The following is a 24,725-nucleotide window of genomic DNA, read 5'->3' as shown; positions in this document are numbered from 1 at the left end:
GTTTTCCCAGCTTAACATTTTGTATTTCCATTGCACCCTGAAGCTATACAGTACACTGCCAAGAGAAAACTAATTCAGCAGTATAAATTAAAAATAGGATTCTCGTGACACAAACTGCATAAATATGGTTTACTTGTGTAATTATTTTGCAGCAGTGATACGGTTAATTATTTTGCAGCAGTGATATGTCTTGTTTATGAAATCTTCACAATATGTGTGACATTTCTGATAATGGCCAGTATGCAGAGGCAAGCAGAAATAAAATGATTTAAAATGTTATTGTAGAATGAATCAGTAACTATTTAAGGGAAGGTGAGGCCAATCATTTCCTTGCAATATGCTATTACCCTTGGTTTATTTTTTCCTTTAAGTAAATATCTTCAAATATGACTTTGGCAGTGTAAGAGTCAGAACATGTAGTTTTAAAAGAGTAATTTAAAAAATTTCACAGATTTGTGTTGTCAACTAATATAAATACAGCAGAAAACAAGTACTTAAACTATGCTTTAAATGAGACTCTGAAGAAAGTATTGGCTTTTTTCTTACTATCTGAATGGGGGCTGGTGTCTTCAATAAAAATCTTATCACCCTCAAAGCACCAATTGTAGCAACTACCAGGTTTTTCAGATTTGGACCTGTAACCTTCAGAAAGCATTAGGACAGAATAATTGGCTTTTGGGAATCCAGAACAGTATGAGTGGCTGGTAGTAAGCTACCCACAGAAAAGGCCCAGCAGTTAAAGCAGTTGATTACCACAATCTAACTGCTAAGTTACTAGTTAAAATTGTTGATTAGAAAGAGCAGCAGACAAAAGGCATTGGAAAGGTTCTAAGAGTCAGACTATTTAAGGAGATAAGGGGTCCAAGACGACAAAACATCAGTTCAAAGTAGAACTGAATGAAAATTACTCTAAACATGTTCTTTACTTTATAAAATGGATTTAAAATGAGGCACAAAGATATTAGGTAAGTGAAGAAAATATGCAGCCCTAAGACATGCATTTTAAAGCAGGTAATAAGATGATCTAGAAATTTACTCAGTTAATCAGGCCTCAGCCTTGTACAGAGGTCTGAATGGCAGCACACCCTTCTCACATGCAGTCCTGCTCTCAGCTGTGCCCAAGAGTCTGCCCAAGATAGAATGACTTTTAAACTAAGGTCTTAGGGGGTCTTCAAAATAACTTCTTCAAAAACAAATAAAACAGGGTCCTACCAGCTCTTTGAGCTCTTTCTCAGCTCCATTTATATGAAGGATCCTTTACAGTAGCTATTAACACCTCTGAATTGGATCTACCCAGCAATTAGCTCTGGCTTGACAGATCACTTGGGCCTAATTTCCATTTATTTCTCCCACAGAACAAAATAACAGGGCAGCTTCTGAGCACTTTGGCAGCTTGTCATATGGATACATGAGGTCTCTATCCTAATAAAGCCTGTGTAAGAAAATGCCCATAAAATCATAGAATGGTTTGAGTTGGAAGGGACCCTAAAGACTTCCCTCTGAAATGGGCAAGGACATCTTCCACTAGACCAGTTGCTCAAAGCCCCATCCAACATGATCTTGAACATTTCTAGAGATAGGGGCATCCCAACAACTCCCTGGGCAACCTGTGCCAGTGTCTCACCACACTCAGAGTAAAGAATTCCTTTCTAATACCTAATCTAAACCTACCCTCTTCAATTTAAAGCCACCACCCCTTGTCCTATTACAGCATGCCATTGTCAACAGCCCCTCTCAACCTTCTTATAGGCCCCTTTTAGGCAGTGAAAGGAGTTCCCAAAGCCTTCTCTTCTCCAGGCTGCACTGCCCCAGGTTCCAGCTTAACTTCACAGAGAGGTGCTCCAGCCTCTGACCATCTTTGTGGCCTTCTTCTGCACTTGTTCCAACAGGTCCACATCCTTCTTATGTTGGGGATTCCAGAGCTGGATGCAGTCCTCTGGGCGAGGACTCAGGAGAGCAGAGTAGAGAGGGAGAATCAACCTGCAGGGATTCCAGGCAGGATGCAGCCCAGGACACGTTTGGCTTTCTGGGATGAAGCACACATTGCCAGGTCATGTCAGACTTCTCATCCACCAACACTCTCAGGTCCTTTTCTGCAGGACTGTTTGCAATCCAGTCTCTGCCCAGACTGTATCTGTGCCTGGCATCTCCCTGATCCATATGCAGAACCTTGCACTTGGCCTTGCTGAACTCCTCAGGAATGCACAGGCCCATCTCTCAAGCTTGTCAAGGTCCCTCTAGCTGGTGAACTTTCCCTCCAGTGTGTCATTGGCAAACTTGCTGAAGGTGCCCTCAATCCCACTGCCCTTGTTGCCAACAAAGATGTCAGACGGTGCCTGTCCCAACACTGACCTGTGACAAACACTCTTCACACTGTGATCATTCATAATAAAGGACTTCAAAACATACTGGATCAGATAAACTACTGATAAGAAGTTTAGTAAAACTACTCCACTTCCCAGGTATTAGAGAAAAAAAGCCAAAAAATACATGAGGAAGAGTGGGCATCTTTGTACAAGCACCACTAATTATCAGGACATCATGTATTTTGTCTGTAATACACAGATGGTAACAGGATAATGACAGTGAATCAGGGATGGGAAGAGTTAATTTTGGGGGCATTCTTCACTGTGTCTGTTCATGCCTGTCTGTTATGAGCCTGGACATCAAAACCAGGGGCAGAAACTCCTTTATTGTGTAGGGGAGAAATCCCTTCCACCTCTGTGGAAGAACAGGGAGAGTGTTCCAAGTTTTTAAATCATAGGAAACAACATATGAAGTTGTTTAACTGTTCTAACTTCTACTGAAGCCATCAAAGTTGAATATGTGCAAAAAGAGGCCCTATGGAATAGCAGTAATTTCATCAAAAGACAATGAATGGAATCCCTATGGGACACCAGTAACTCCTGGCTTTCCAGCTCTACTTGGCTGCTGCAAGAGTTAAGCTCTCTCTCTATCTCAAAGGGTCACAAAAATCCTGAGAGTTTAGCAAACAATTAATGAAAAGAGACCTGCAGCTAACTGGAAGAGTTCACACATCAGAAAGCAATCATTACATTTTATGTTACTAGCAGGTGGTTAACCATAATGTTTATTATTTGTCAGTTACAAACATACTTTGATTTCTTTGTAGGTGACTAGTGTCTTTGTTAATAGCTATTAAAAGGTTTTGATAACAGCACAATATCCATCATAGTTATGTTTCATAACAGACTAAATCACTATCTGTTGACCTTGATAGATTAGCTACGTGAAATTCTCATATTTAATACCAATTCTGATTAATCTTGATTTACTGCCTTAGAAAATTTCTATTTGAATTATGCTGGTAAATGACACCAAGACAACGTTTACTTGTACATTTAAAAGGCCTAGGTGTTTGGTTCTACAATTAGTCTCTAAACCTGCAATTTACTGGGGAAGATGCTTATCTTCCTTTTTCACTCCTCTTCCACACTCATTTGTTTGTTTATGTCTTGGTTACAAGGGCACTTCCACAAACCTGACTTTGTGGTATTATTCATGACAGCAGCTTGTGTGGCATGAGTTTCCAGGATGATCATCTTAGATAGGAACAACTCCTCCTTCGCTGAGTCAACTCACCGTGAGCAAATTCCTTTTGTAACACCAGACAGAGAAGAAATTTAAAAAATAGTAAAATGTGAAGTAGCTAGGCTTGAAACAGGTGGACCAAATGACAGATGTGCCTCTGTATTATTCAAAAGAATGATTCATTCCCATAAAATGCCCCAAAGCAGCAGTTTTCCAACCTTCTAAACTATACACTGACCACAGTGAACCTTGAAAACATACTGTGGACTATCATGTGTCCATGCTACTATTCTTTTTTAAAGTGCAATAGTTCTGTGTTTCAGCATCTCATGGCTATGAAAATTCTATTTACAAACTCCAGCTTGGGTGGAGTGTTGAAGTAAGAGAAGGCATCTCTCCACATTGTATTTTACTGGAAAGGCTTTGTCTTTGCTTTGTTTGTTTTGATGTAAACTAAGATGAGTGGGTTTATACATCCAGAAAAATAGAAGTGGATGAGGGAAAAACATCAGAAAAATATTAAAGTGAACACGTAAGAAAATGACTAAAATAAACTGCAAGCTAAAGCTTGTTTTCTCAACACAAATGATGAGCTCTCTGATATACAGGATACCAGGAACTAGCTCCAAGAACTTTTGTCCTTTAAGAAATAGGCAAACACTCATTTTTTTATTCACTAACCATTCTACTGCATTTTTAGGATTTGCTACTCTTTGGCTCCCACAGCAACGCTGGGAACATCCTTACCTGCAATACAGGTAACAAGATATGCAAGGGCTAGGCTTATTCTTGTGCACATGCTTGATTCTACAGAGATAACAGCTTGGAACTGTAATCTGTCAGCAGGATCAGTGGAACCACTTATGTCCATGCAATTCAGAGTCTCATGCAGATTCTGAGGCTTTTTTTAGCACCACTTTTGCTCAAAACTATTAACAATGTTGTACAATCTTGTAATTATAGAAAAAAGATTAATATAAAACAGAAGAAGGGGGGGGAGGGGGGAAGGAGAGCCTTCCTGACAAGCGATCTGTTTTTTTTTTTTTTCTTTTAATTTTAAATAAAGCTGTCTGCGAATTTGAGCCTAGGGAGACCTTCATTAAAATCAATTAATCAGTCAGCCTCTCTGCTGAATAGCTTTCTGGAGACAGAGTCAAAATAGGATTTGGGAGCGATGTGTGCGCGACTCCTGTTTAACTCTTCTCCCCAGGGCCGCAGTCTGACACCTCTGACCCGCCTCAGCGGGACGGGAAGGGTCTGGCACGGGGATCTGTGACCGGCGGCTCCGGGGCCAGAGGGACCGTAGCCCGCCCGGCGCCGGGGGGACCGCGGTACCTCAAGCAGGTGCCCAGGGCCTGCGGCTCGTCGCCGAGCAGGTGGAGGTTGTGTTCGGCGGCCTCGGTCCCCCTTGGGGAAGGAGCGACCGCCCATCAGTTTAGCGACCTCGGCGAGGGCTGGTTGCTCCCCGCCCCGGGCGGGTGGAAGTGACAGCCGCGTTAGGAGCCAAGTCCGGGCGGCTGGGTGAGCCCTCCGGGGCGGGCACCACCTTCCCGGCCCCAGCAACTGCCCCGGAGCATCTCCCCTCGCCCCGCCGGCCGCAGGAGCAGACCCCAGCCCCGCCGCTGCCTCCGAGAGGCTGAGGGGGAAAGTTCTCCCCGCTGCCCCAGCCCCGCGCGGGGCCGGACGAGGCGGCGCGGTGTCCCCCGGCGGCGGAGGGCGGCGCGGGTGCCCTGCTCCTCCCGCCGCCGGCGGCCGCCGCCGGGGCAGCACAGCTGTTACAGAGCCGCGCTGGTCCCTCCTCCCAGCTGCGGCTGCCTCATCTCCCCCCACCCAGCCCGTCCCTCCCCTCCGCCGCTCCCGACGCTGCTGCTGCTGCTGCCGCTGCTGCCGCCGCCGCCGCCACCTCCTCCTCCACCTCCCCACCCCCACCCTCTCTCTCGCTCCCCATCTCTCTCTCTCTCCGTCCCGTTCCCCCCCTGCCCCCGCCTCTCCCCGCCCTGCCGCCGCCGGCCCTGGCAGAGCAGGCACCGCAGGGGGATCTCGATGTAAAACCATGACAGGCATCGCCGCCGCCTCCTTCTTCTCCAACGCCTGCAGGTTCGGGGGCTGCGGGCTCCACTTCCCAACCCTGGCAGAGCTCATCGAGCACATCGAGGACAACCACATCGGTGAGTGCCCGCGGGGCCGCGGCTGGGGCACGGCAGGGCGGGCGGGGTGCGCGGGGGCCGCGTGTGCGGCGGCGGCGGCGCGGGGCGGGGTGGGGGGCACAAGGTGCAGCGGGAGCCGGGGCGCGGCGGCCGCCGGGGGAGGAGGGTCGGCGGGCGTGGAGTGGCAGGAGCGGGTCCTGCGGGCGACGTGGAGCGCTCTTCGGGGAGGCGGCGGCGTGCGGCGCGCCGGCATGGGTGGGTGCGGGGGAGGCGTGCAGCCCGCCGGCCCTGGCGAGGGGGAGTTAGTTTGCATTGGCAGGAGGGAGCGCAGGAGCCCGGAGGAGGAGGCGGCGGTGGAGGAGGAGGGAGGAGGACGGGCACAGCACGCCGCCTGCTGCTTCCGCCCCGGCGCTGGCTGTCAGGGCTCCGGGGAGGGAGGGAGCCGCCGCCGCGGCAGCCATTCCGCTTCCTCCTCCTCCTCCTCCTCCCGCCGCCGCCACTGCGTCCTGTCAGCGCTGTTGCTAGGTGTGGCGGCGAGCACGGGTCGCGCTCCGGCCGCCGCAGCGCGGGAGGAGCCTCTCGGCGGGGGCACCGGCGTGCAGGAGCCCAGGGCCGGCGGCGCGGTGGGCGTGGAGGGAGCGCCCGGCGGCGGGGCCGGCGCAGCCCCCGGGGTCGGCCGGGCGGGAGAAGAAGGCGGCCGCACCGGCTGGGACCCGCCGCCCCGAGCCGCAGAGCCCAGGCCCGGCCGCGCCGGAGCATCACCTGCAGGCTCCCCTCGCGGCCGCCGCCCCGCGCTCCCCTCCGCCGCCCGTCCCGCCAGGGCCGCGGGGGCGGGGACGCGGCGGGGCGATGACTCGTCAGTGCCTTCCCGGCGCGGGCGCCTCATGGGCGGCGGGCGGGAGCGTGCGCAGGGGCGCCGGGGCCGCCCCTCGGCGGCGCGGGCGGCGCCCAGGGGGAGGAGGGGGCGGCGCGGCTCCCGGCCGGCCGCGGGCGCCAACTCTCCCTCTCCCCGCTCCGGCGGGACCGGCCTGCCCGCGCCCGGCCGGGCCTCAGGCGTGCTGGAGCGTAGGGTCCGCCGGCAAAAGCATCTCGTCCGCAGCCGGGCGCGGCACTGCCGCCTCCCTGCACCTTCCCGCCTCGGCAGGTGTGCTGCCTTGGCTGCTGCGCTACTTGCTTCCCAGCTGCATCTTCCCGACTTTCTTTTTTTGTTAGTAAAATACAGCTCTTAAACTGTCAAAAAACGAGGTACTTCTTTGATGCAGACTAACTTTTAAAACTAGGAGAAAAAATACAGAAGTTTTAAGTACCTAGGGACTACGTGTTTCACTAGAAGTACGGAGAAATGGTGCTGCTACAAAACGACGAAAGCATGCATTTCAGTTTATTGAAGTTTTAATAAACCTGCCTGAATACCTGAAAAAAAATCACTTTAGCTTTAATTGCGAGTGTAACGTTACATTAATGTAGCATTATAGGTCAGCAAGATGAAAGGTGTGGGTCTTATAATTATCACGATGCCTAGAGTGAGGTAAGAAAACCACATACCGCAAAACCTTGTAATTTATGGCTTGACATGGTGCAGGTATACCATTGTGATATTGTTGGGTTTTTTTAATCTCAGATTCTTAGCTTTTCCTATACTGTGCATCACATTACACCAGAAAAGCTTATGGGAAACAGTTCCCCAAAATGAAAGTTCATAAGTCATCTTACATGTCCTTTGAGTGGATTATCAGCCCTTAGGTGCCACAACCCACAGGGTGTCAGAGAAGATACAGCCCTGTCCGTGTGGTCTGTGCATTTCTGTTTGAGTCCTGATCAGCAGTTCTGAGACTTCTTTGCACAGAAGGGAACTTTATGTTGAAATACCGTAATTTTAAATAATTATATATTTAATGCTATAGCCAGTATTCATTGCTTTTACCTTTTCTCAAAGTTAGAGTGTTATCGATTGAGCAAGCCCACATTTAACAGAGTGTGTCATTTGCCAAGGCTTCCAGGACACACATCTAAGGCTCTGCACATGGTGTCACAGAAGCAGCTGATTTGAGTACAAACGGCTGGGGTATGATAAAAGGTTGATTGTGCTTCATTTTTAATGTTTCACCTCTGCATGACAGCAGGTTGAACTTCACCTGTTTGTGAATACAAAATGTAGCAATGTTATGTTACCTGTATGAGACACTGGGGAAATCAGGAGGGAGTTGAACCAGTGACACCGATCTTATGTGAAGGCTCAGCTCTGTGGATTGGTGTGTGCAAGGAGCTCCTGACACAGCCTAAAGGATGATCATCTATGAAAAGTCACCAGATAAGTAGTCAGCCACAAGGTGATTAACCTTTCTGAAAGCAACTGAGAAATAAAGGACTAAATGTCTGAATAGGAGCTTCTGTTGGAATTACTTTTGCAGGAAGATGATGATGCAAACAGCGTCCAGCTTTTGCCATCATACAGGCCTAGAAATGTGCACTGAAATATGTTGCTATAAAAACAGACTGTATTTTTTGGCACATGGAGTAAAGAGTAACATGCCACGTAAAAATAGATTGCTTTGGACGTTCAGCATGTGCTGCAGGAATAAAGAAAACTTGATTGAGTTATATTGCGTTATTAGTTTAAACTGAAGTGGGTGATTGCTGGGCAGACGGTGTTTCAGCACAGATAATAAACTTGATGCTGCAAACAGCTGTGTGTGGGGAGGTTTATATGGCACAGGCTCTAGGTGGTCTGGCTGCTGCAGTGCTGCTGCTCTGCCACCTCTCACGGGATGGGATAATCCATCGCATCATCAGTGGAGCGCTGGTAGGAATGTGCTCGTTTCACAGAGCTGTACTGTGTATCTGAAAAGTGGGAGCAAACACTTAATCAAGGGATTTTGGTTTTTTTTTTGTCAGCCTTTGGAAAAAAAACTCAGCTTAGCATAAGAAATAGGAAAAGAGACAATAGGAAGAAAGTGATGCACAGGAATTCTCACCTGAACATGAGGAAGTACTTCTCTATCATGTGGGAGCCTACTCACTGGAACAAGTTGCCCAGAGTGGTAGTGGAGTCTCCTTCGCTGGAGATACTCAAGAGCCATCTGAATACAATCCTGTGCCATGTGCTCTAGGATGACCCTGCTTAAGATGACCCACTGTCGTTCCTTCCAGCCTTACTGGTTCTGTCATTCTGTTGTGGCATTGTGCAGGCATTTCTGAGCAACTGTGCAGCTGCTTTCTTTGCTTATAAAACTAATGAATAATCATATTTTAATGAAATAATTCAGTGTACAGTAGTGTAGTTTGGGTTTTGTTTTTTTCCACCTACATCTTAGTGACCAAGTAAGAACATACTGGTTACTTGAAAAAGTATCATGTGGGAGAGTTGTGGCCATTGGATGAAGTATTCAGCTCTAAGGTGGTGCTGGGTGTGCATCAACACATCAGCTTCTTTTTGGGTTTTGCATTTATAGATCAAAGACTTGTGAAGAACTGGGCTCACTCGGAAGCACTGCTCTGGGGTCATTCATAGGGCAGGCCAGGCCCTACTGGTGTCCTCTGCAATGAGACTGTGTTCTGCAGTCCGTAACAATGCTACTAAACAGCGTACTCACATTTTCTGTGGCTCACAGCTGGAATTGGATGTTGATTTAAAACTGCCGATTTGTAAATGCCTCTCTGTCAGCTTTTTCTGCCGGCACGTTGTCCAAGCAACCTGAAGTGCCGTTACCTTCTCTGCAAGTGTGCTGAGAAGGGGGGCTTTTGGCCTGCCTTGCTAGGCTGTCTCCCTGCCTCTCGGTTTTGTCTGCTCTGACCCCTTGCAGGTAGTTTGGTTGACTTTTCTGACATCTCTAGTCCATGAGAAAAAGGCCAAATTTACTACAATTAGCCAGATTCAGACTGTCAAATGGAATGGACTCAACTCCCCTAAGTAATGTCAAGAGAGGAGCTAAAAGACCCCCAAACCCACCTATTTTCGACTGCCACATACTCAGCTGTGACAATCTGGCAAACTTTGTTGTATTTCTGCAGTCCCATAGTGTCTTCAGATATGATGTTGGGACCAGCACAGCTGCTTCCACAGAGTGTTTCTGAAAATATACTTTAGTCTTTTGGGGAATTTTGGGAATTTCCCTCAATTTGTTTCTCCCTCAATCTGTCTGCAGTTGAATTGCACTCTTTAGAGTAGAGTCAGGTAGCTCCTTAGTTGCTAAGACCAAGTTTACTCTGATGCTGAAGGACCAATATTTAAACTGAATCTCTTCATCAGATTTTGAATTTACTATTTTAAATTTTGCATGGTATCTGTAGTAAAATACTTTAAAATCAGGAGAGGTTGCTGTTTGTATGAGGCACTATGTGGTCACTTGGTTCATGGTAAGTGCTGATGTGGTGTATGTGCCAGTGTAGCTCTTTGGCTGATATGAGCAATCCAGCTTCTCCTGAGGCTCATCAAGCATTGAGGAAATAGGTGCAAATGAAATCAGTGTCCAAACATGTGGTGGTGGGCTAGAAGAGGTGAAAGAGTGGATAGAAAGAGAGACAAAACAAATGTGTGTCTGAAGACACTCTTACCTAGAAGTAGAGTTTTAGAATTGTATTTCACTGAAACTACTGGAATTTGAAGGGAACAAAAAAGACCATCTGCCTATACAGTAATTGCACAAAAAAAGGTGATCAACTGTTGCTGAACATTTCATTATAAGCTTGCAAGAAGTCCCAGTGCTGAACAGCTTTCATTGGAGTATTTTTATAGTATTGCTGTTGGAATTGGGAGCTTCTAATCAAGCTTGACTGATTCCCAAATACTAGGATGGGTCCTGCAACAGAACAGTGCTTGCTGTGGGAGCAGAGGCAGCTGCTTTTGTAAGTGGTAGGATTATCAGGAAAAATAAAACTTCTCCATAAAAGAATAATTGCAGAAGACAGACCAAAACTTTGCATATAAAATACTACCCATCTGGAAAGTTCAGGTCATATGGAGAGAGAAAGACTCTTATGAATTTCCATGTTTGGTGGTTGCTTTGACGTCTGCTGCCTTCAGTGACTTCAGTTCTTAATATTATGCAGTCAAGAGGCCAGATTCCCCAGCAAAGAGCTCAAGTAGTTGGATAAGCCATTGGCTGAATGCATGTAGCTTTCTTAAAGTTGTCCCTTTCAATATTTTCTCAGGCATGCTAATAACAGTGTGGTGTCCTCACCTTGATAGTTACAGGTGTTGAATGATGCACTGGCTGTGAGCACATGCTAAAATGTCATTTGGTGTTGCTAAAATGTGGGCTTTGCTCCCCACTGCTGTGTTGCCCAGGCTTGGATGAAGTGCAGTCTGACAGAGGTGGCAGCTTCTATATTGGAGCTGACCGCATGTTGTGTAAAACAAGCATAAAAAGATACAACTGTTGTATGTTGCTAAAGATGAGGATGAGGGGCTACACACCAGAATCTGTGCAAGGCCTGGAAACCCAAGTCTGTATGACAGGTTGTGTTCTCTTCACGAGAGTGTGAATGTAGTTTAAGTGGCTGCCATCATGTAACTTTCCCTTAGCATTTGCTCAGTGTGTAATTTAACATTTGGAGTTGAGGCCGGCTGTTTTGAAAAGGTGGTAGATTTTAACCTCAGGCTTTTTACACCAGGAGTGGTGTGGCAGGTAGGTACATGGAGTGCTCTCACCAGGGTCTGGAAATCAGAGGACAGAGCCATACTTATGTGCCACTAATGTGCATGAATGTGTGTCCTTGCAAAATAAGCAAATATGTGCATTTGCCTCAGCAGGAGTACTAATTGTTGTTCATTAAAAGCAATTTACAGCTACATTTAGCTAAAGTTCATCCTCTGCCCAGTACTTCTGCAACTGTAGTTTTTGTTTCTTATTTAAAATGCATTTCACAGCAAAGTGGAAGGATCTGTTTTCCAAGGATGTTGGTTATTTGCTTTGCAAGTTGATATGGTGAGGAAGGGCCTTCCATGTCAGGAAGGCGTTTCTATCAAATAAAGTCTTTTTTTCACTAAAAGATCTAATGAGCACTGTTTTCCCTCACATGTGATCTTGAGCAGAGCCGGTTTTTGGATAACTTTGCATTTACAAGTATGGCTTCTTTTGCTCTTTGGGCTTGAATATAGGTTGTGATAAAGTGTAAATGCGACTCTTACAACAAATTCTAGAATATACTAATTGTATGGAGGAAAATGGAATTGCCATTAAAATTAGACTTAAACAATTTTTTTCGTACTTCTCTGACATGAAATTTTTTCTTGCTCTGAGTTTACCAAGTACATGGAGGATAAGATCTAAAGTGTTTGATAGTGTAAAGCCTGAGTCATATATTTTCTGTGAAGGAAGGACTGAAAGCAAACATCTGTGAACATGCTGCAAACTGATTTTTCATTTTTAAGATTGAAGGTCTCACATAAAGCCGATAGGGATCTTTCATTTTTCCTCTGCTTGTTGGAATAGCTTGGGGTGAGGCCCATTGTAGTGCTGTATCCATATGACTGGCAGGGATTGTTCTTCTTGTATGCCAGCAGGTCTACAAAAGAGCTGGAAAATGAAAACCTGAAGAAACATCAGGTAACTTGTAGCAGTGGCATTACACTTCACTTGTGTAGGACATATTTACCTTTGTGGTGAAATTTATAGTGATTATCATGTCTGCACTTCAGGCTTTGAGAGGATGTTTTCGTAGCTAATCTCCAGTTCTTATGAGAACTGAAAAATAATCAGGTGTCTGGCAGTCAAATTATCTTTTTTCATTTCATTTCTTGAGGAATATGAAATTGGATAAAAAAACAATAATAGATAGTAAAAAATAATTTGAGGAAGGGGTGATGCCAGAAGATGAAGAAACATCTGTTCAATCTGAGATGGTCTTACCTACCATTCCTTCCTCTTCTAGAATATAATGCAAATGTAAACAAGTTATCAGAAGTATTTTGTGTCAAGCTGCAAAATACTTTAATGCAGAAGAAGGAAGCACTACAGGCCTGCTGATTGCAGTATACATTTTATATTGCTCCTGAATCTGGTATTTTTTCCTTTAATTATAATTTTTCTTGAAAAGCTGTTTTTCACTGAGAATTAATTTTATCTGTAGTAAGCACCAGTTATTCAAAATTTGGATGATAACCATCTAAGAAAATAGCTGCTCTGTACACTTTGAGAAAGGCAGAGACAAAGATTTTAGTGTTAATTTGAAATGGTGACAATTAGAGAATTGATTTGATAAATCAGCTGTGTTTAACAATAAAGGGTCCTTGGTTTTAAAGGACTGTCTCAGTGAATAACTTCACATTAAAAATTAAACAACCAATTCCTGTTACCCAGTGCCTAATTCCATCTTGAGACCTTTAGAAATGCTCTGGGAGAGTACATACAGTTTATTATGCTTTAGTTATGAGATGATGGACCAGTATTCAGAGCTGTAGAATAGAAGAAGTATTCCAGTTTATGGTTTAATGATTTTTTTCTTGGCTATTAATATTGGTGTTCCCTGAATTCTTACAAGGCTCTTTCTTAACTTTGTGCTGTGATAAACAAGGGGAATGGATTTTTTCACGAGAGATGCTGATGACACTGCACTTGTTGTGTCTCTCCTAAGTGCACAGGATGGAGTATATTACTACTGTGCAGTTTCATTTTAGACACTATAATTCATTAAAGACTGAACTGACTTAAATACAGGTGTTAGTCGTATCTTTTTAATGTTCCATTTTGTGTTACAAAGGGTGGAGTAGACACAGAAGAAGAAATTTACCAGTTTAAGGGAGAAATTGAATGGGATTTTGAAGCCAAGTTGGTCAGTTCTTTATGTACAAAGATCTGATTCCACTTGATTGTGGATGAATTTTGAAACATTTCTTCTGATTTTGAGGAAGATTTCACTGTGTGCTAATTAATGCCATCTTATTTATTAAGATTTTTTTTGTGAAAAGCTGAGCAATTTCATTTTTAAATACTGCCATTGCTGAAACTGGTCCAACAAAATCTTTTTATAGTTTTAGAGAATATTTGGACAGTTCTGAGATACCTGGCCCAAGTACTTTAATTAATTTTTTTCCCATCATATTTTGACAGATAATAAATACTCTGTGAATAAAATTTGAACCTCTAAATACCCCAGTATGAAGTGGAAAGGAGCATCACCTGTTTCTCCAGCAGTGTGTAATGTAGTCACTATCTTACTTTCTGAGAATTACCCCAATAGAAGCCATAACCCAGAAACAGGGAGGTGGTACATTTAGGATGCAAGAGATCCAGTTTCTCTGCTATGAGATACATGAATGTTAGCCCCTTAGGGGCATTCAGTGTCAAAAACAATGCTATTTAATTATTTCAGTCATTTATTGTGATGTCATCCTGCTGTGTATGTTCATCAGAGTGTGTGTATCAGTACTGTGGAAGTGACCTCTAAATTCATTTAAATGTAGACTTCAGACGTTTGCCTGCTGGCAGGTGAAAGCTGCATACCAGATTACTGAAGCCTACCCTTGGTTCCTTTGTTTTCAGATCAAAGAACTGACATTGACACAAGTAAATCTGACGACAAACTTACAGGGAAGCCCTTGAAGTTTACCTGGTTTTGTAGCAATATTTTGGAGAGGTGTTACAGTTTCTTTAACTTGCTGTTAAGTTGAGGAGAGTCTGCTACCTGATGGTTATACTGGGTTAACTGGGTGATGTGAGAGTTGTTAAGATCTCAGTTTTGATGCAGAAAATAACAGTGAATCATGCACATACTCATCTTTATTTCATTTTGGGACCAGGGAGCTTTTCTGTTTATCCTGTTAAGCTCTGGGGGTATCTGCAAAGGATTCCTCTTTCTCCTGAGGAATTGAGTTTTTGTTGTCTGAACTTTTTTGTTTTTTCTTTTGCATAGAGTAGAATATGGAGAAAGATGTGTGAAAAACCACTAAGGAAAACCCCAAATAACTGCTCTTTCCCATAAATTGTTTTGGGCCATATTGCAAGAGCTTCCTGCTCACTTAATAAGTATGTTAATGTGAAGAAGACGGATTTGTGAAAGGGGAGTGAAAAATTTCCACAGCAGTGGCAGCACAGAAAGGGGCAGAGGCTCAGAAGTATGCTGCTCTGTGTGCCCAGGCTGAGGGTTATTCATCAAATGCAGAGTGCCATGGATGTTGCAGCATGGACCAGGCAGCTGACAGTAACAAATTCACTAAAAATTGCTTGTAACTACTGTGATATTTGGAGGGAAAAGGAAAGCTTAAATGTTTTTAAAATAAAATCCATGGCTGCAGATCCTTCCAGGGAGGAACTAGGAAGACTGTGATCCTTACTGTAATTATAAGTGCTCCATGCTCCATGAGGTAAGGTAGTGGTGTGGTGAGTGAGGAGGGTGGGAAGAAAATGTTACATAGAGTTTTTTGTATGTACTTCCATTTTGCAGCACTTCTCTAGGGAGTCTTCATTTTCCTGGGCTCATTGTGAGCACTTGCTGTACTTGAGAGAGGCTTTCTAGTTGTGCTGTAGGACTCTTTGCACACAGTAGTAGCATTGGTAATAACTGTATTTTCTTTTTGTCTTGGAAAATCTCATAAATTGACTGAACACTCTCTTATAGATGAGAAATGCTGACACTATAGCTATATCAGTCCTCATGTTTTATCTATGTTTTATCTTCAGCAGCCATTCTTGACAGGGCTTCCAGACTTTGGTCTCTGTCTTAAGAGACCTCTCTAGAGATTTAACTACCTGTGCCTAGTGTTCTCATTTCATGTATCCAGAATAAGCCCTTTCTTCCTGGCAGATTTTTTTTTTAATTTTCAGGTTTTTGTGTGTGTGTGTGTGATTGTGAAGAGCCTTCCATCAGAACAAAGCAAATACTTCATCTTTGCTGACAGTTACCATGGGGCAGCCACCCAGGGCTCTCTTTAGACCAGACTGAGTGGGGAGATAAAGTCTGTGTTGGATACTGTGAGCTGGGACATAGTTATATGCCAGGGAGTTTCAGTGGCTTGCTCAACCTGCTTCCAGAGCCAGGGTAAATACCAAGAGCTTGTTCAGGTATGTAACAATAGTTGAATGCACAGGATGGGGAAAAGGAATTTGTTGTTGCTGCTACTTTCTGTGGATATTTTTGGTTGCACTCTTATATTTTAATATTAAGTGGTTAGATTTTAATGAAGTCTAAAAAAAAAAGCCTTTGAGCAGCCTTTACCTGAAGAATTTTATTTCCGCAGCCATTTTCATAACTCTGAGTTAGAAATGATTGTGAAAGAGATGGGCAAGAGCTTCTGAATCTGCTCTTGCTATATCTGAATTGTTTATATGGCCTCAAATGCCTTTCAAATATTGAAACAAATATAACAAAAATGACATGCATTTATAAACTTGATGAATGTTCTGGAGATGCATTGGATTAATTGATAGCTGCATTTTTTTTTCTCAGTGGTGACCTGACTTCTTCCTATATTTCTTTTTTATATAGGAAGTGTAGTTCCTGTAGCATTGTCACCCTACTTCTACTTGATCCCACTGACCTCAGAAATGTAGTGGGTGTACAGTTAGTAAACTCTTCTGTTCCTGCTAATGGCACAGTGTTCCAGCCACAGGATTGCTTACTACCACCAAACATTCTGGAAATGAGGGAATGCCTTTTCTCTGACCCGTGCCTGTATGGAAGCCATAATATCTGCATTTGGAAACCAAATCCCTTTGCTCTGCCCCACAAAGCACAACTCCTTAATAATGGAAAAGACTGGAGTTTTGCCCACAATGGTGTAAGCAGCTACTAAAAACACTTGATACCTCATGAATTCAAGATTGAGCCCAAACACACAGTTTTGCAATTGCTTGTTCTGTAGTAGCAGGTGTGCATACATATTGAAAGCCTGTTAGTATTTGCTCATAATCTCTATGGTGTTGTGTGACTAGAACCATAGCACAGAATTGGATACACAGCTCTCTAGAAAGTATTGTCAGCTTGCATGGTGTAATAATTTAAAATTTATTATGCCCTCATTGTATGCCATTAGAATTGCTATATTGATAATTAGGAACAATTCATGCTGATCTTTCTGCATGTAATTTAAAAATATTAATTGTAAATGAAGACCAGGTTATTGTTTCTTTCAGAAGCCTGCAGAGCTGCAGGTAGTTGGGAGAAGAAGAGAGAACTGAAGAGAGGAGGTTGGGAAGAGCCCACATACTAGTTCTGTTTTGGGAAATTGATACAAGATAGTAAATTGCAGAGGCAGGAATTAAAAACCCAAACCTTCCAGTATCTCTGTTTTGGGAAGACACTTGTGAGGGATTGTTCATCCTTTCATGATTGAAAAAACATCATGCAAATCCAGGCTTGGAATTATTTTTTTTTTTGTCTCATCAGTGTTGACTGTGGAGCAAAGTTGGACCTTTACACTTTCTTCTGTTCTGTACTGCTATTCACTCCTCTCATCACCTGACACTTCTGCTTACCTGCCAAGCTCTGACTGGTGGTTTAAAGAAAGGGATTATAAGTCCTACATGGAGGAAACTCTGCTCCAGCAGTGTTTGGATTTTGATAAGGAGTTATGCTCAGCAGAGCATTCTGCTGTATGCACACAGAGACCCCAGACTGTGGTGCTTGGTGCCCCAAAGTGGTTTAGCCTTTGCAGAGAATATACCCATCTAGAAAGGTGTTACATGTGGTAGAGTTGGTGGTGCCTGATTTAGGCTTTGGAGGGAAATCAGAAATTGCCTACTGTTCTGTCACTGCTTAAAAACCCCAAAGTTTAAAAATCTCCAGCTGGTGTCTGTGCTCACCTGCTGCTCACCTTCTGACTGTTCGTTCTGTTCTCTTCTGCTGTTGCTTCACAGGTGAGTGGTTGATTGGAGCCTTTCTCATGGCTGCTGCTTTTCTCTCCTGGAACCACTGAACCACTTCGTCTTGTGAAGTCTCAAAGCCTTCTTTTCTTGTGAATACTGATTGTTCTAATTTATTTATTTTTGGTGCTCTGTAGAACAGGTGTAGCTTAGGAACAGGACATTGAACATAGGCATAATAGGATATAATGTACTTGTGTTGTTCAGGCCTCTGTATTAACCAGATAAATACAGAAGCTGCCTGAGAAAATAAAGAAGCCGAGTATAGCAAGGAGTAAAGATGAAAAAGTCTGGAATTGAAACAAGGGAGAAAAGGAGTTTGTGAAAAACAAAGGAGTCTGCTTTCTAAAATGAGGTCTTGGTTGGGGTTTTTGAATCTCATAAGCTGCAGAGTTACCTGCCTGAAAATAAACCATGGTTTTTCTTGCTGGGCAGACACGTGTCTAATTCTGGAACAACTATACAGGCTACTCTCTTTCTCCTTACTCACTTTGAGGTTGAATGCTTGGGGCTGTTCAGGCAGTCTGCTTGAGGCATATACTTGATGAGGTTCAGAGCTCTTAATGGATGTTTCAAGTATCCTTAGTTCATTGCCTACAAAGTCGTTATCTAAGTTATCCTGAAATTGTATTACTAAATACATCCTGATGCCAGATCAATTCTATGGGTTATTGTAGCTGCCTTTTCAAGCTACCTCGGTACCTCTTTTGAATTTCCCTCCTTGCAGCTGACCTGTCAAACTGCTGATTTTTAACTCATTTTGTGTAGATCATGTTCCTTAAGAGCTACATTAATGATCTAGATGTGGATAACTTCCCTCTATATTTTCATTTTGAAGCAGAGCTTTACATATCTGAGAGCTCAAGTCTTTTGCTTAGCTTTTCTGCTCAGGATACTGAGCACTGAGTGCTTAGTCCAAAAACGTGGTTCTGTTACTGAATGTGGGTGCTGAAGCACTTCTAGTAAGTAAGCAATCTCCTTCTCAGATATGTCATATCCTCTTCCTGTTCTTCCAGGAATACTGTAGCTTTTTTTTTAAGCTCAGTTCTAAATCCATCCTTTTTGTAGTCCTAGGATTTGTTAAATGTTGGGCTAGTAGCCCATCCTTCCTGGACAAACATCATTTTGTTGCTATTGTAGCAGAACTGACTTTCTGACTTTTTGCCTTTTTTTTTTCTTTTTTTCTTTTCTTTTTATTTACTTTTTCCTGCCATTTCTCTTACCATGATTGCACAGTAGCACATCTTTCTTGTCACGATCATAAAAGTCTTCCTTTCTGGATACCCTTTGGTTGCTTTCTACCTTGTTGTGGGTAGGTACCTTAGTAGAACAGACTTGTTAATGACAGCTTGTTTGGGAGGCAGTCTGTTTATGTGGACTTACTCTGATTTCCTCACTGTGACTCCACTGAAGCTTCCCACCTTTGAACACTTCGGGTGTTAAGCAATCAAGCATCTTTGCATGATGGCAGTTTTTAGAGTCCAGTGGGCAGGGCTGATGATTAGCACTCAAGAAAGCGAATCTATTTTTTTAAGTTTGGTCTGTGGGGTTTTTTTGTCCCCTGCCATTTTACAAAGAGGAGAATATAAGCATTAAGTCCATTGCCAAAAGGTTTCAAGTTTGAATATGGGTAGATACAAACCTGATTTGGATTCCTTTCCAAGACAGATTTTTATTTCCCAAGTATGAGACAGCCCCCATTTGAAAACACATTGAGCTGTTCTATGTTACATATTTTGAGCCGCACAATGTCTTAGAGCATGGCAGAGGAGCTGCGTTCTCTCTGTGTCCTTGCAATGCAGTGGAGTAACATATGTTATTGATTACTAGGAAGACAAAGCTGAAGTCTCACAGTCCTTCTGTCTCGTTGCTCTCTACTAGTTGGTGTGGTATCATGATTGTGTGGTAGGATAAGGAAAAGGATTCCTACAAAGCTCTTGAGTAATTGTGTCCTGAGCAATAAAAGTTTACGTGGGCAGAACACAGTTTGAGCTGAGCACATATCCCTGCAAGTTCCATGAAACACAGCTTGCCCATGTGATACCTCATGGTGAGACATCATATGGGCAAGGGAGAGCAGCTGAGGCTGAGACACCAGCACGGTTTGGTGCCTCTGATGTGTCGATGCTTGCAGGGCTGTCCATCCCTAAGCAAAGCGCAACTGTTGCATTGCTCTGTTTGTAACACTCCCGTGTGTCTGCAGATACACAGCTTTCTTCTCTTTGGGATGGGAAACCACTGATTTGGGGGATGACAACATGTATCCTAGTTTTGCATAATCATCATAAATACTTTTGTAGGGGGGTTGATATTTAGGAAGTGCTGACCTCTTCACCTTCTGAAAACTGGTTGTCTGTTGTGGTGTCTCATTTTGGTCCTATGTGCTTTTTATAATTGACATATGTGGTTTAGTAAAACAAAACTGATCCATGGTACTAATGTGTAGAACTTTTGCACACTGAACTGAGCCTGGCAGCTCTTCCCACCTGATGGCCTGAGGAAAGCGAAGATATGATAGCAAGAGGTAGATCTGAGTGGAGGCAGCTCCATCCTCCCTTCTTGGATGCTGTTTCTGGAGATGGCACAGATGAGAGCACAGAGCTGTTTCTACGCTGGAGAATGTACTTAAGAACATGCATACCTTGTGATTTGTTTGACTTGTTAATGTAGTAGGAACTTTAGTTACAAAAGATGTAATTTTGTTTCTGATGCTTAGGATATGTGGTAAGGATGTGACCTTATGAGAATGGATTGAATAACACTTTTGCTGTCTTGTGCAGGTGCAGAGTTCAGCAGAAATCTTTTTTGGAGGAGAACAGAGAAGCGTCAGTATGTTTGCCTGCCACAAAAATGTAGTAAAAATGAGATATGCTGTGAAGTGCATGTTTGTCAATTGTGTTCAAGTGCTCAGATAATCACACTGATGGTCCCAGTTTAAGGGGTTAGATAAGCAGCACAGTGGTATTTTGTAGTATTTAACATTCAGTCTTGAATTTGAGAATCAGTTGTAGACAGTTCCTGAGAAGCAGCAAGTTTCTACATGTTTTGTGATCTGCAAGTCTCATGCTGAGTTTGTATATGTGGCTGGGGCTGATTCTTATCAGTTCAAATTTTGAGGGAGCAGCATATACAGAGGTCCTCTGATGCGGAGTAAGACTTTCAAATAAATACAGTCTTTTCCTGGTGATGTAAACTTGTGGTGTCAGTTTAACCATGCTATTTTGAACTGGCTGTAGGATAAGGAAAACAGTGTTCCGTGCTTCCTGAGTGTGGGTTACCAGCACTGCACTCCATATTTAGCTGTGAATACAAGGTTTTGGGATTAAGTTTTCCTTTTCATCATATATAGTGTTCCTGAAGACATAAGGGTGCCAAATATGAGCTCTAAAATTCACCAGTGCCTTACCACTAGATAGAGATTTCTGTGTTGTTTCCAACTTCCATAACTTCTTTGCATCCAGTTTTAAAAATAGTTGAGCTGGATCGAGGATTAGGAGTCTTGTATTTTTATTTGCTATTTCTGACTGCTTTCGCTGACTATAAGTGAACAGATAAAGGATTGTCTGTGAAAGTTAGCCAGCCACTTTTCTGTCTATATATGGACCACAGAAGAAATTAATCTGTTTATTAAATACAGCGTAGAAGTGGAATTTACATGTTTTGTCTCTATGTAACTGTGAACCAGCATTATTGGTGCAGATTTCGTTTAGTGGGGTAAGGGAGAGGCTTTCTGCAGAGCAGATTAGAATGAAATGCAGAATATTTGTATCTATACAGTGCTAATGGGTCTGAGGTTTTGTAAGGTCTGTTACTTGTTCTGCCATCTAATTTCTTCCTTTATGGCTATTTCATTTATTTTAACAGTTCTAGAACTTCTAGCTTCAGCAGTGATACTGTAAAAGAGAAGATAAAATGTCAACTCTATGTGATGGTTCTTGGCCATCTTTCCCTTTTTTACGGAATCTTTCTACAGATCCTAAAACTGGTGAAAATACTAATTCTCAGTTTTTCTGCATCTGTTTGTGTCATTGTAGAAGTGAAAACATTGTTCTACTTATTGGTCTGATTCATGAGCATTCACCTTGGCTTAGTTGGGAGGAGGAAGAGAATACATTATTGTGAAAGAAAATGTTTGAGCTCCTCAGTAATAAAGTAAACATAGCTTGCACTTAAGCAGGAAGAGTGTTGGTGGATAACAATGGTAGAATTACAGTTTAATTGGTTGACTGTAATAATAAGCATTAGTGTTTGGCAATGTGTTATTTCCATTTAGAAATGCAAGGATTAGATGGCTCAGCAAACAATGGAGCAGAGGTGAAACCAGTCCTGGGCTGGTGGCAGGGCTGGATCTTCTCCGTACAGGAATTGTTGCGAGATGCCAGAGAGGTGTGTGGGCAGGAAAGATTTGTGCAGGTAATTTGCAACTCTCAGAAGCAAAACCTTTGGATGATCCATGACACTTTTGGATGGAACACGAATGATTTCTCTGCTGCAAAGATTCCATTGAGGATATCAGGAGTTCATAAATAAGTCTATACATAAATATATAAACCAAAACATATACACACATGAAGGATGTTTATATGTATGTATGTATGTAAATATGTGACATGTAAATAAATATTTTGGTTTTGGTTTGGGTAAGAGACTGAAGTGCAATTTCCTGTTCAAAGAGGCATGATCACAGAATTCAAAAATGAGTTTACTCTACAGAGAGTAGCTAAATACCTTCTGTTTCTGATGACCTTTTTATTTTCTTTTTTTTTTTTTGTTAACAGATAAAATAACTATACTCTTGACATGATTTTCCATAATTCAAATCATGCTGCTTAGGCTTTGCTAACAATCTCAGGTTGATAACTATCACCTTGGTTCTGAAGGAGAAAATCTTAAATGGTCCAAATATGTGGACAGGTGAGGAGAACTGTAGACATTTATTCCAGCAGCCATGTGTTTTAACTTCTAAGCTTTGTGTTGTGTCTGTGAGCTTTAATTTCAGAGCAGTGTCTGTGAGACCATTTCTGACTTTATTATCTTTATTAGTTGCTCTGTTTATTTCTTGGTGCTTTTCCATTTCGTGTTCTTGTATTTCTTTAGTTTCAATTTTCTCCTTTCTTTTTAAATTTTCCTATTCCTAAGTTTATCTGGTTAGAGCTTTTGATGTGACAAACATTGAACAACTTTACTATGCATCATGTACAGCTACAGTAGAACTTGATGACTCTCTTGCACATTCTTACTTGTAGCTCCATGGATTTGGCAGTAAATCATTGATTTTTTGACACTGATAACCAGAAGCTGCGGTAATATAGAATTAGTAATACTTGAACCCAGCTTGAAAAAAAGTAATTCAAAAATTTGTGTCTTGAAGAAGGTGGAGAGTAGGAGAGCACACCAGTTCTGTGAAGACCAGAAGAATGTTGTATGTAGTGAGTAAAACTCCTGAGACTGTCAGAGTAGCAGGAGCATGCTGAAGGCAGGTATGCACAGTTTCAAGAGGGATTATGGCTTCTCAGGGAAGTGCAAAAATGGCTGTGAGTTAGAGGTCAGCAAAAGTAAACTGCCTCTCTGTCTCTCTTGTGAAGTGGTAGGATTTGGCTTCCATTGTGTGTGCTTGGACCAGTCCACTGTGCCAAAAATAACCCTAGGAATGTGAGCCAGAGATGGGCACCCCAGACAAGTAACAAGGTTCCTGAGTCTCTAATAAGGGTCTGAGGAGTACTTTATCTCTTTTTTTTTTAATGATCTGGGATTATATTTGACTTGGAGTAACAAAAAGGTGATGCTGCCAGGTTGTCTTTGCCTAAAGAGAAAAACTGCAAGTAGAATTGATGAATAAAACATAAGTAGTGGTGGAGCTGAGATTGTAGAAAAAGTCCTATTTCCTGCAGTTAGCAAGCCTGCTTCCTCTCTTCTATTTTGTTTTTAATTTCCATGCCTCATGTATCCTTTCAGTTCTTTATAAACTTCAAGAACTGAGCTAAATGGAGTCTTTGATGCTGGGGTAGAGGATTACATTTGCTAGTAAGAACAGATTAGCTAGTTCTTTTAAAACAGTGCTGTCTTAAAAGATGTGAAGAGGGCTTTAAACTAAAGTTGGTGGGGGAGGGGAACTTCCATCCATCCTTCTCCTACCAGTTTGATGCAAGTGCCAGCAGGAGATGCCCAGAGCCTGGAGATGGATTGCAGGTCAGCAGGAGAGCTCCTGAAAGGTAGCACAAAGGAATTGCAGCCACTCCAGGCAGCAAGTCAGCTCCATTACATCAACACACTGGAAGGAGGGGATGGCATTCAGAGTGACCCTGACAGGCAGGCCTGTGCAAACCTCCTGAAGTTCAAGAAGGTCAGGTGCAAAGTCCTGCAGATGAGTCAGGGCAATCCCAAGCACAAATACAGCCTGGGCAGAGAATGGACTGACACTAACCCTACAGAGAAGTACTTGGGGCTGTGGGTGGAGGAGAAGCACAACATGACCCAGCAATGTGCACTTCAGCCCAGGAAAGCCAAACGTGTTCTGGGCTGCAACAAAAGCAGCGTGACCAGCCAACCTCTGCTCTGCTCTGCTCTGGTGGCACCCCACCTGGAGAAATGCATCCAGCTCTCAGGTCCCCAACTCAAGAAGGATGTGGACCTGCTGGATTGGGTCCAGAGGAAACCACAAAGATGAGAAGAGGACTGGAGCACCCCTTGTATGAATACACTTTCACAGATGTTGGAGTTGTTCAGCCTGGAGAAGAGGCAGCTCCAGAAGGCCTTACAGCACCTTCCATTACTAAAGAGGGCCCCTAAGAAGGCTAGGGAGGGACTTTGGCAAGGGTATGTAGTGATAAGGTAAGGGCTAATGGCTTTAAACTGAAAGAGGGTAGATTTAGATTAGATATTAGGGAGAAAGTCTTTACGTGGAGGGTGATGAGGCACTGGAACAAGTTTCCCAGAGAAGCTGAGGATGCCCCATCCCTGGAAGTGTTCAGGGCCAGACTGGATGGGGCTTTCAGCAACCTGATCTAGCGGAAGACATCCCTGCTCATGGTGGGACACCTAGATGGTCTTTAAGGTCCCTTCCAAACCAAACCATTCTCTGATTCCTGAATGAATTGCCTTTTCACCCAGAAAGAAGTGTCAAGTTCAGTTGTCAAGTTGCTAAAGATCAAAGTGGGCACTGGTGAGCAGGTTGTTCCTTAATTACTGTCATTTTCCCCATCCTTGCACTCTTGTAGTGTGCTTA

General features: G+C 43.3%; 1 protein-coding gene across 1 annotated transcript in view; it reads left to right on the top strand.

Moving 5' to 3' along the window:
* Positions 1-5,395: 5,395 nt before the first annotated feature.
* JAZF1 (JAZF zinc finger 1) overlaps positions 5,396-24,725 on the top strand; it is a 188,775-nt gene continuing 169,445 nt past the window's right edge. Inside the window, exon 1 of the mRNA XM_036406767.2 lies at positions 5,396-5,720. Within this exon, the coding sequence (XP_036262660.1) occupies positions 5,606-5,720 (115 nt within the window). The 5' untranslated portion in view covers positions 5,396-5,605. The remainder of the gene's footprint in view (positions 5,721-24,725) is intronic.

The sequence above is a fragment of the Molothrus ater genome, chromosome 1 (genome assembly GCF_012460135.2).
Source record: "Molothrus ater isolate BHLD 08-10-18 breed brown headed cowbird chromosome 1, BPBGC_Mater_1.1, whole genome shotgun sequence".
Classification (NCBI taxonomy): domain Eukaryota; kingdom Metazoa; phylum Chordata; class Aves; order Passeriformes; family Icteridae; genus Molothrus; species Molothrus ater.
This window is presented reverse-complemented; position numbering and strand designations above follow the sequence as displayed.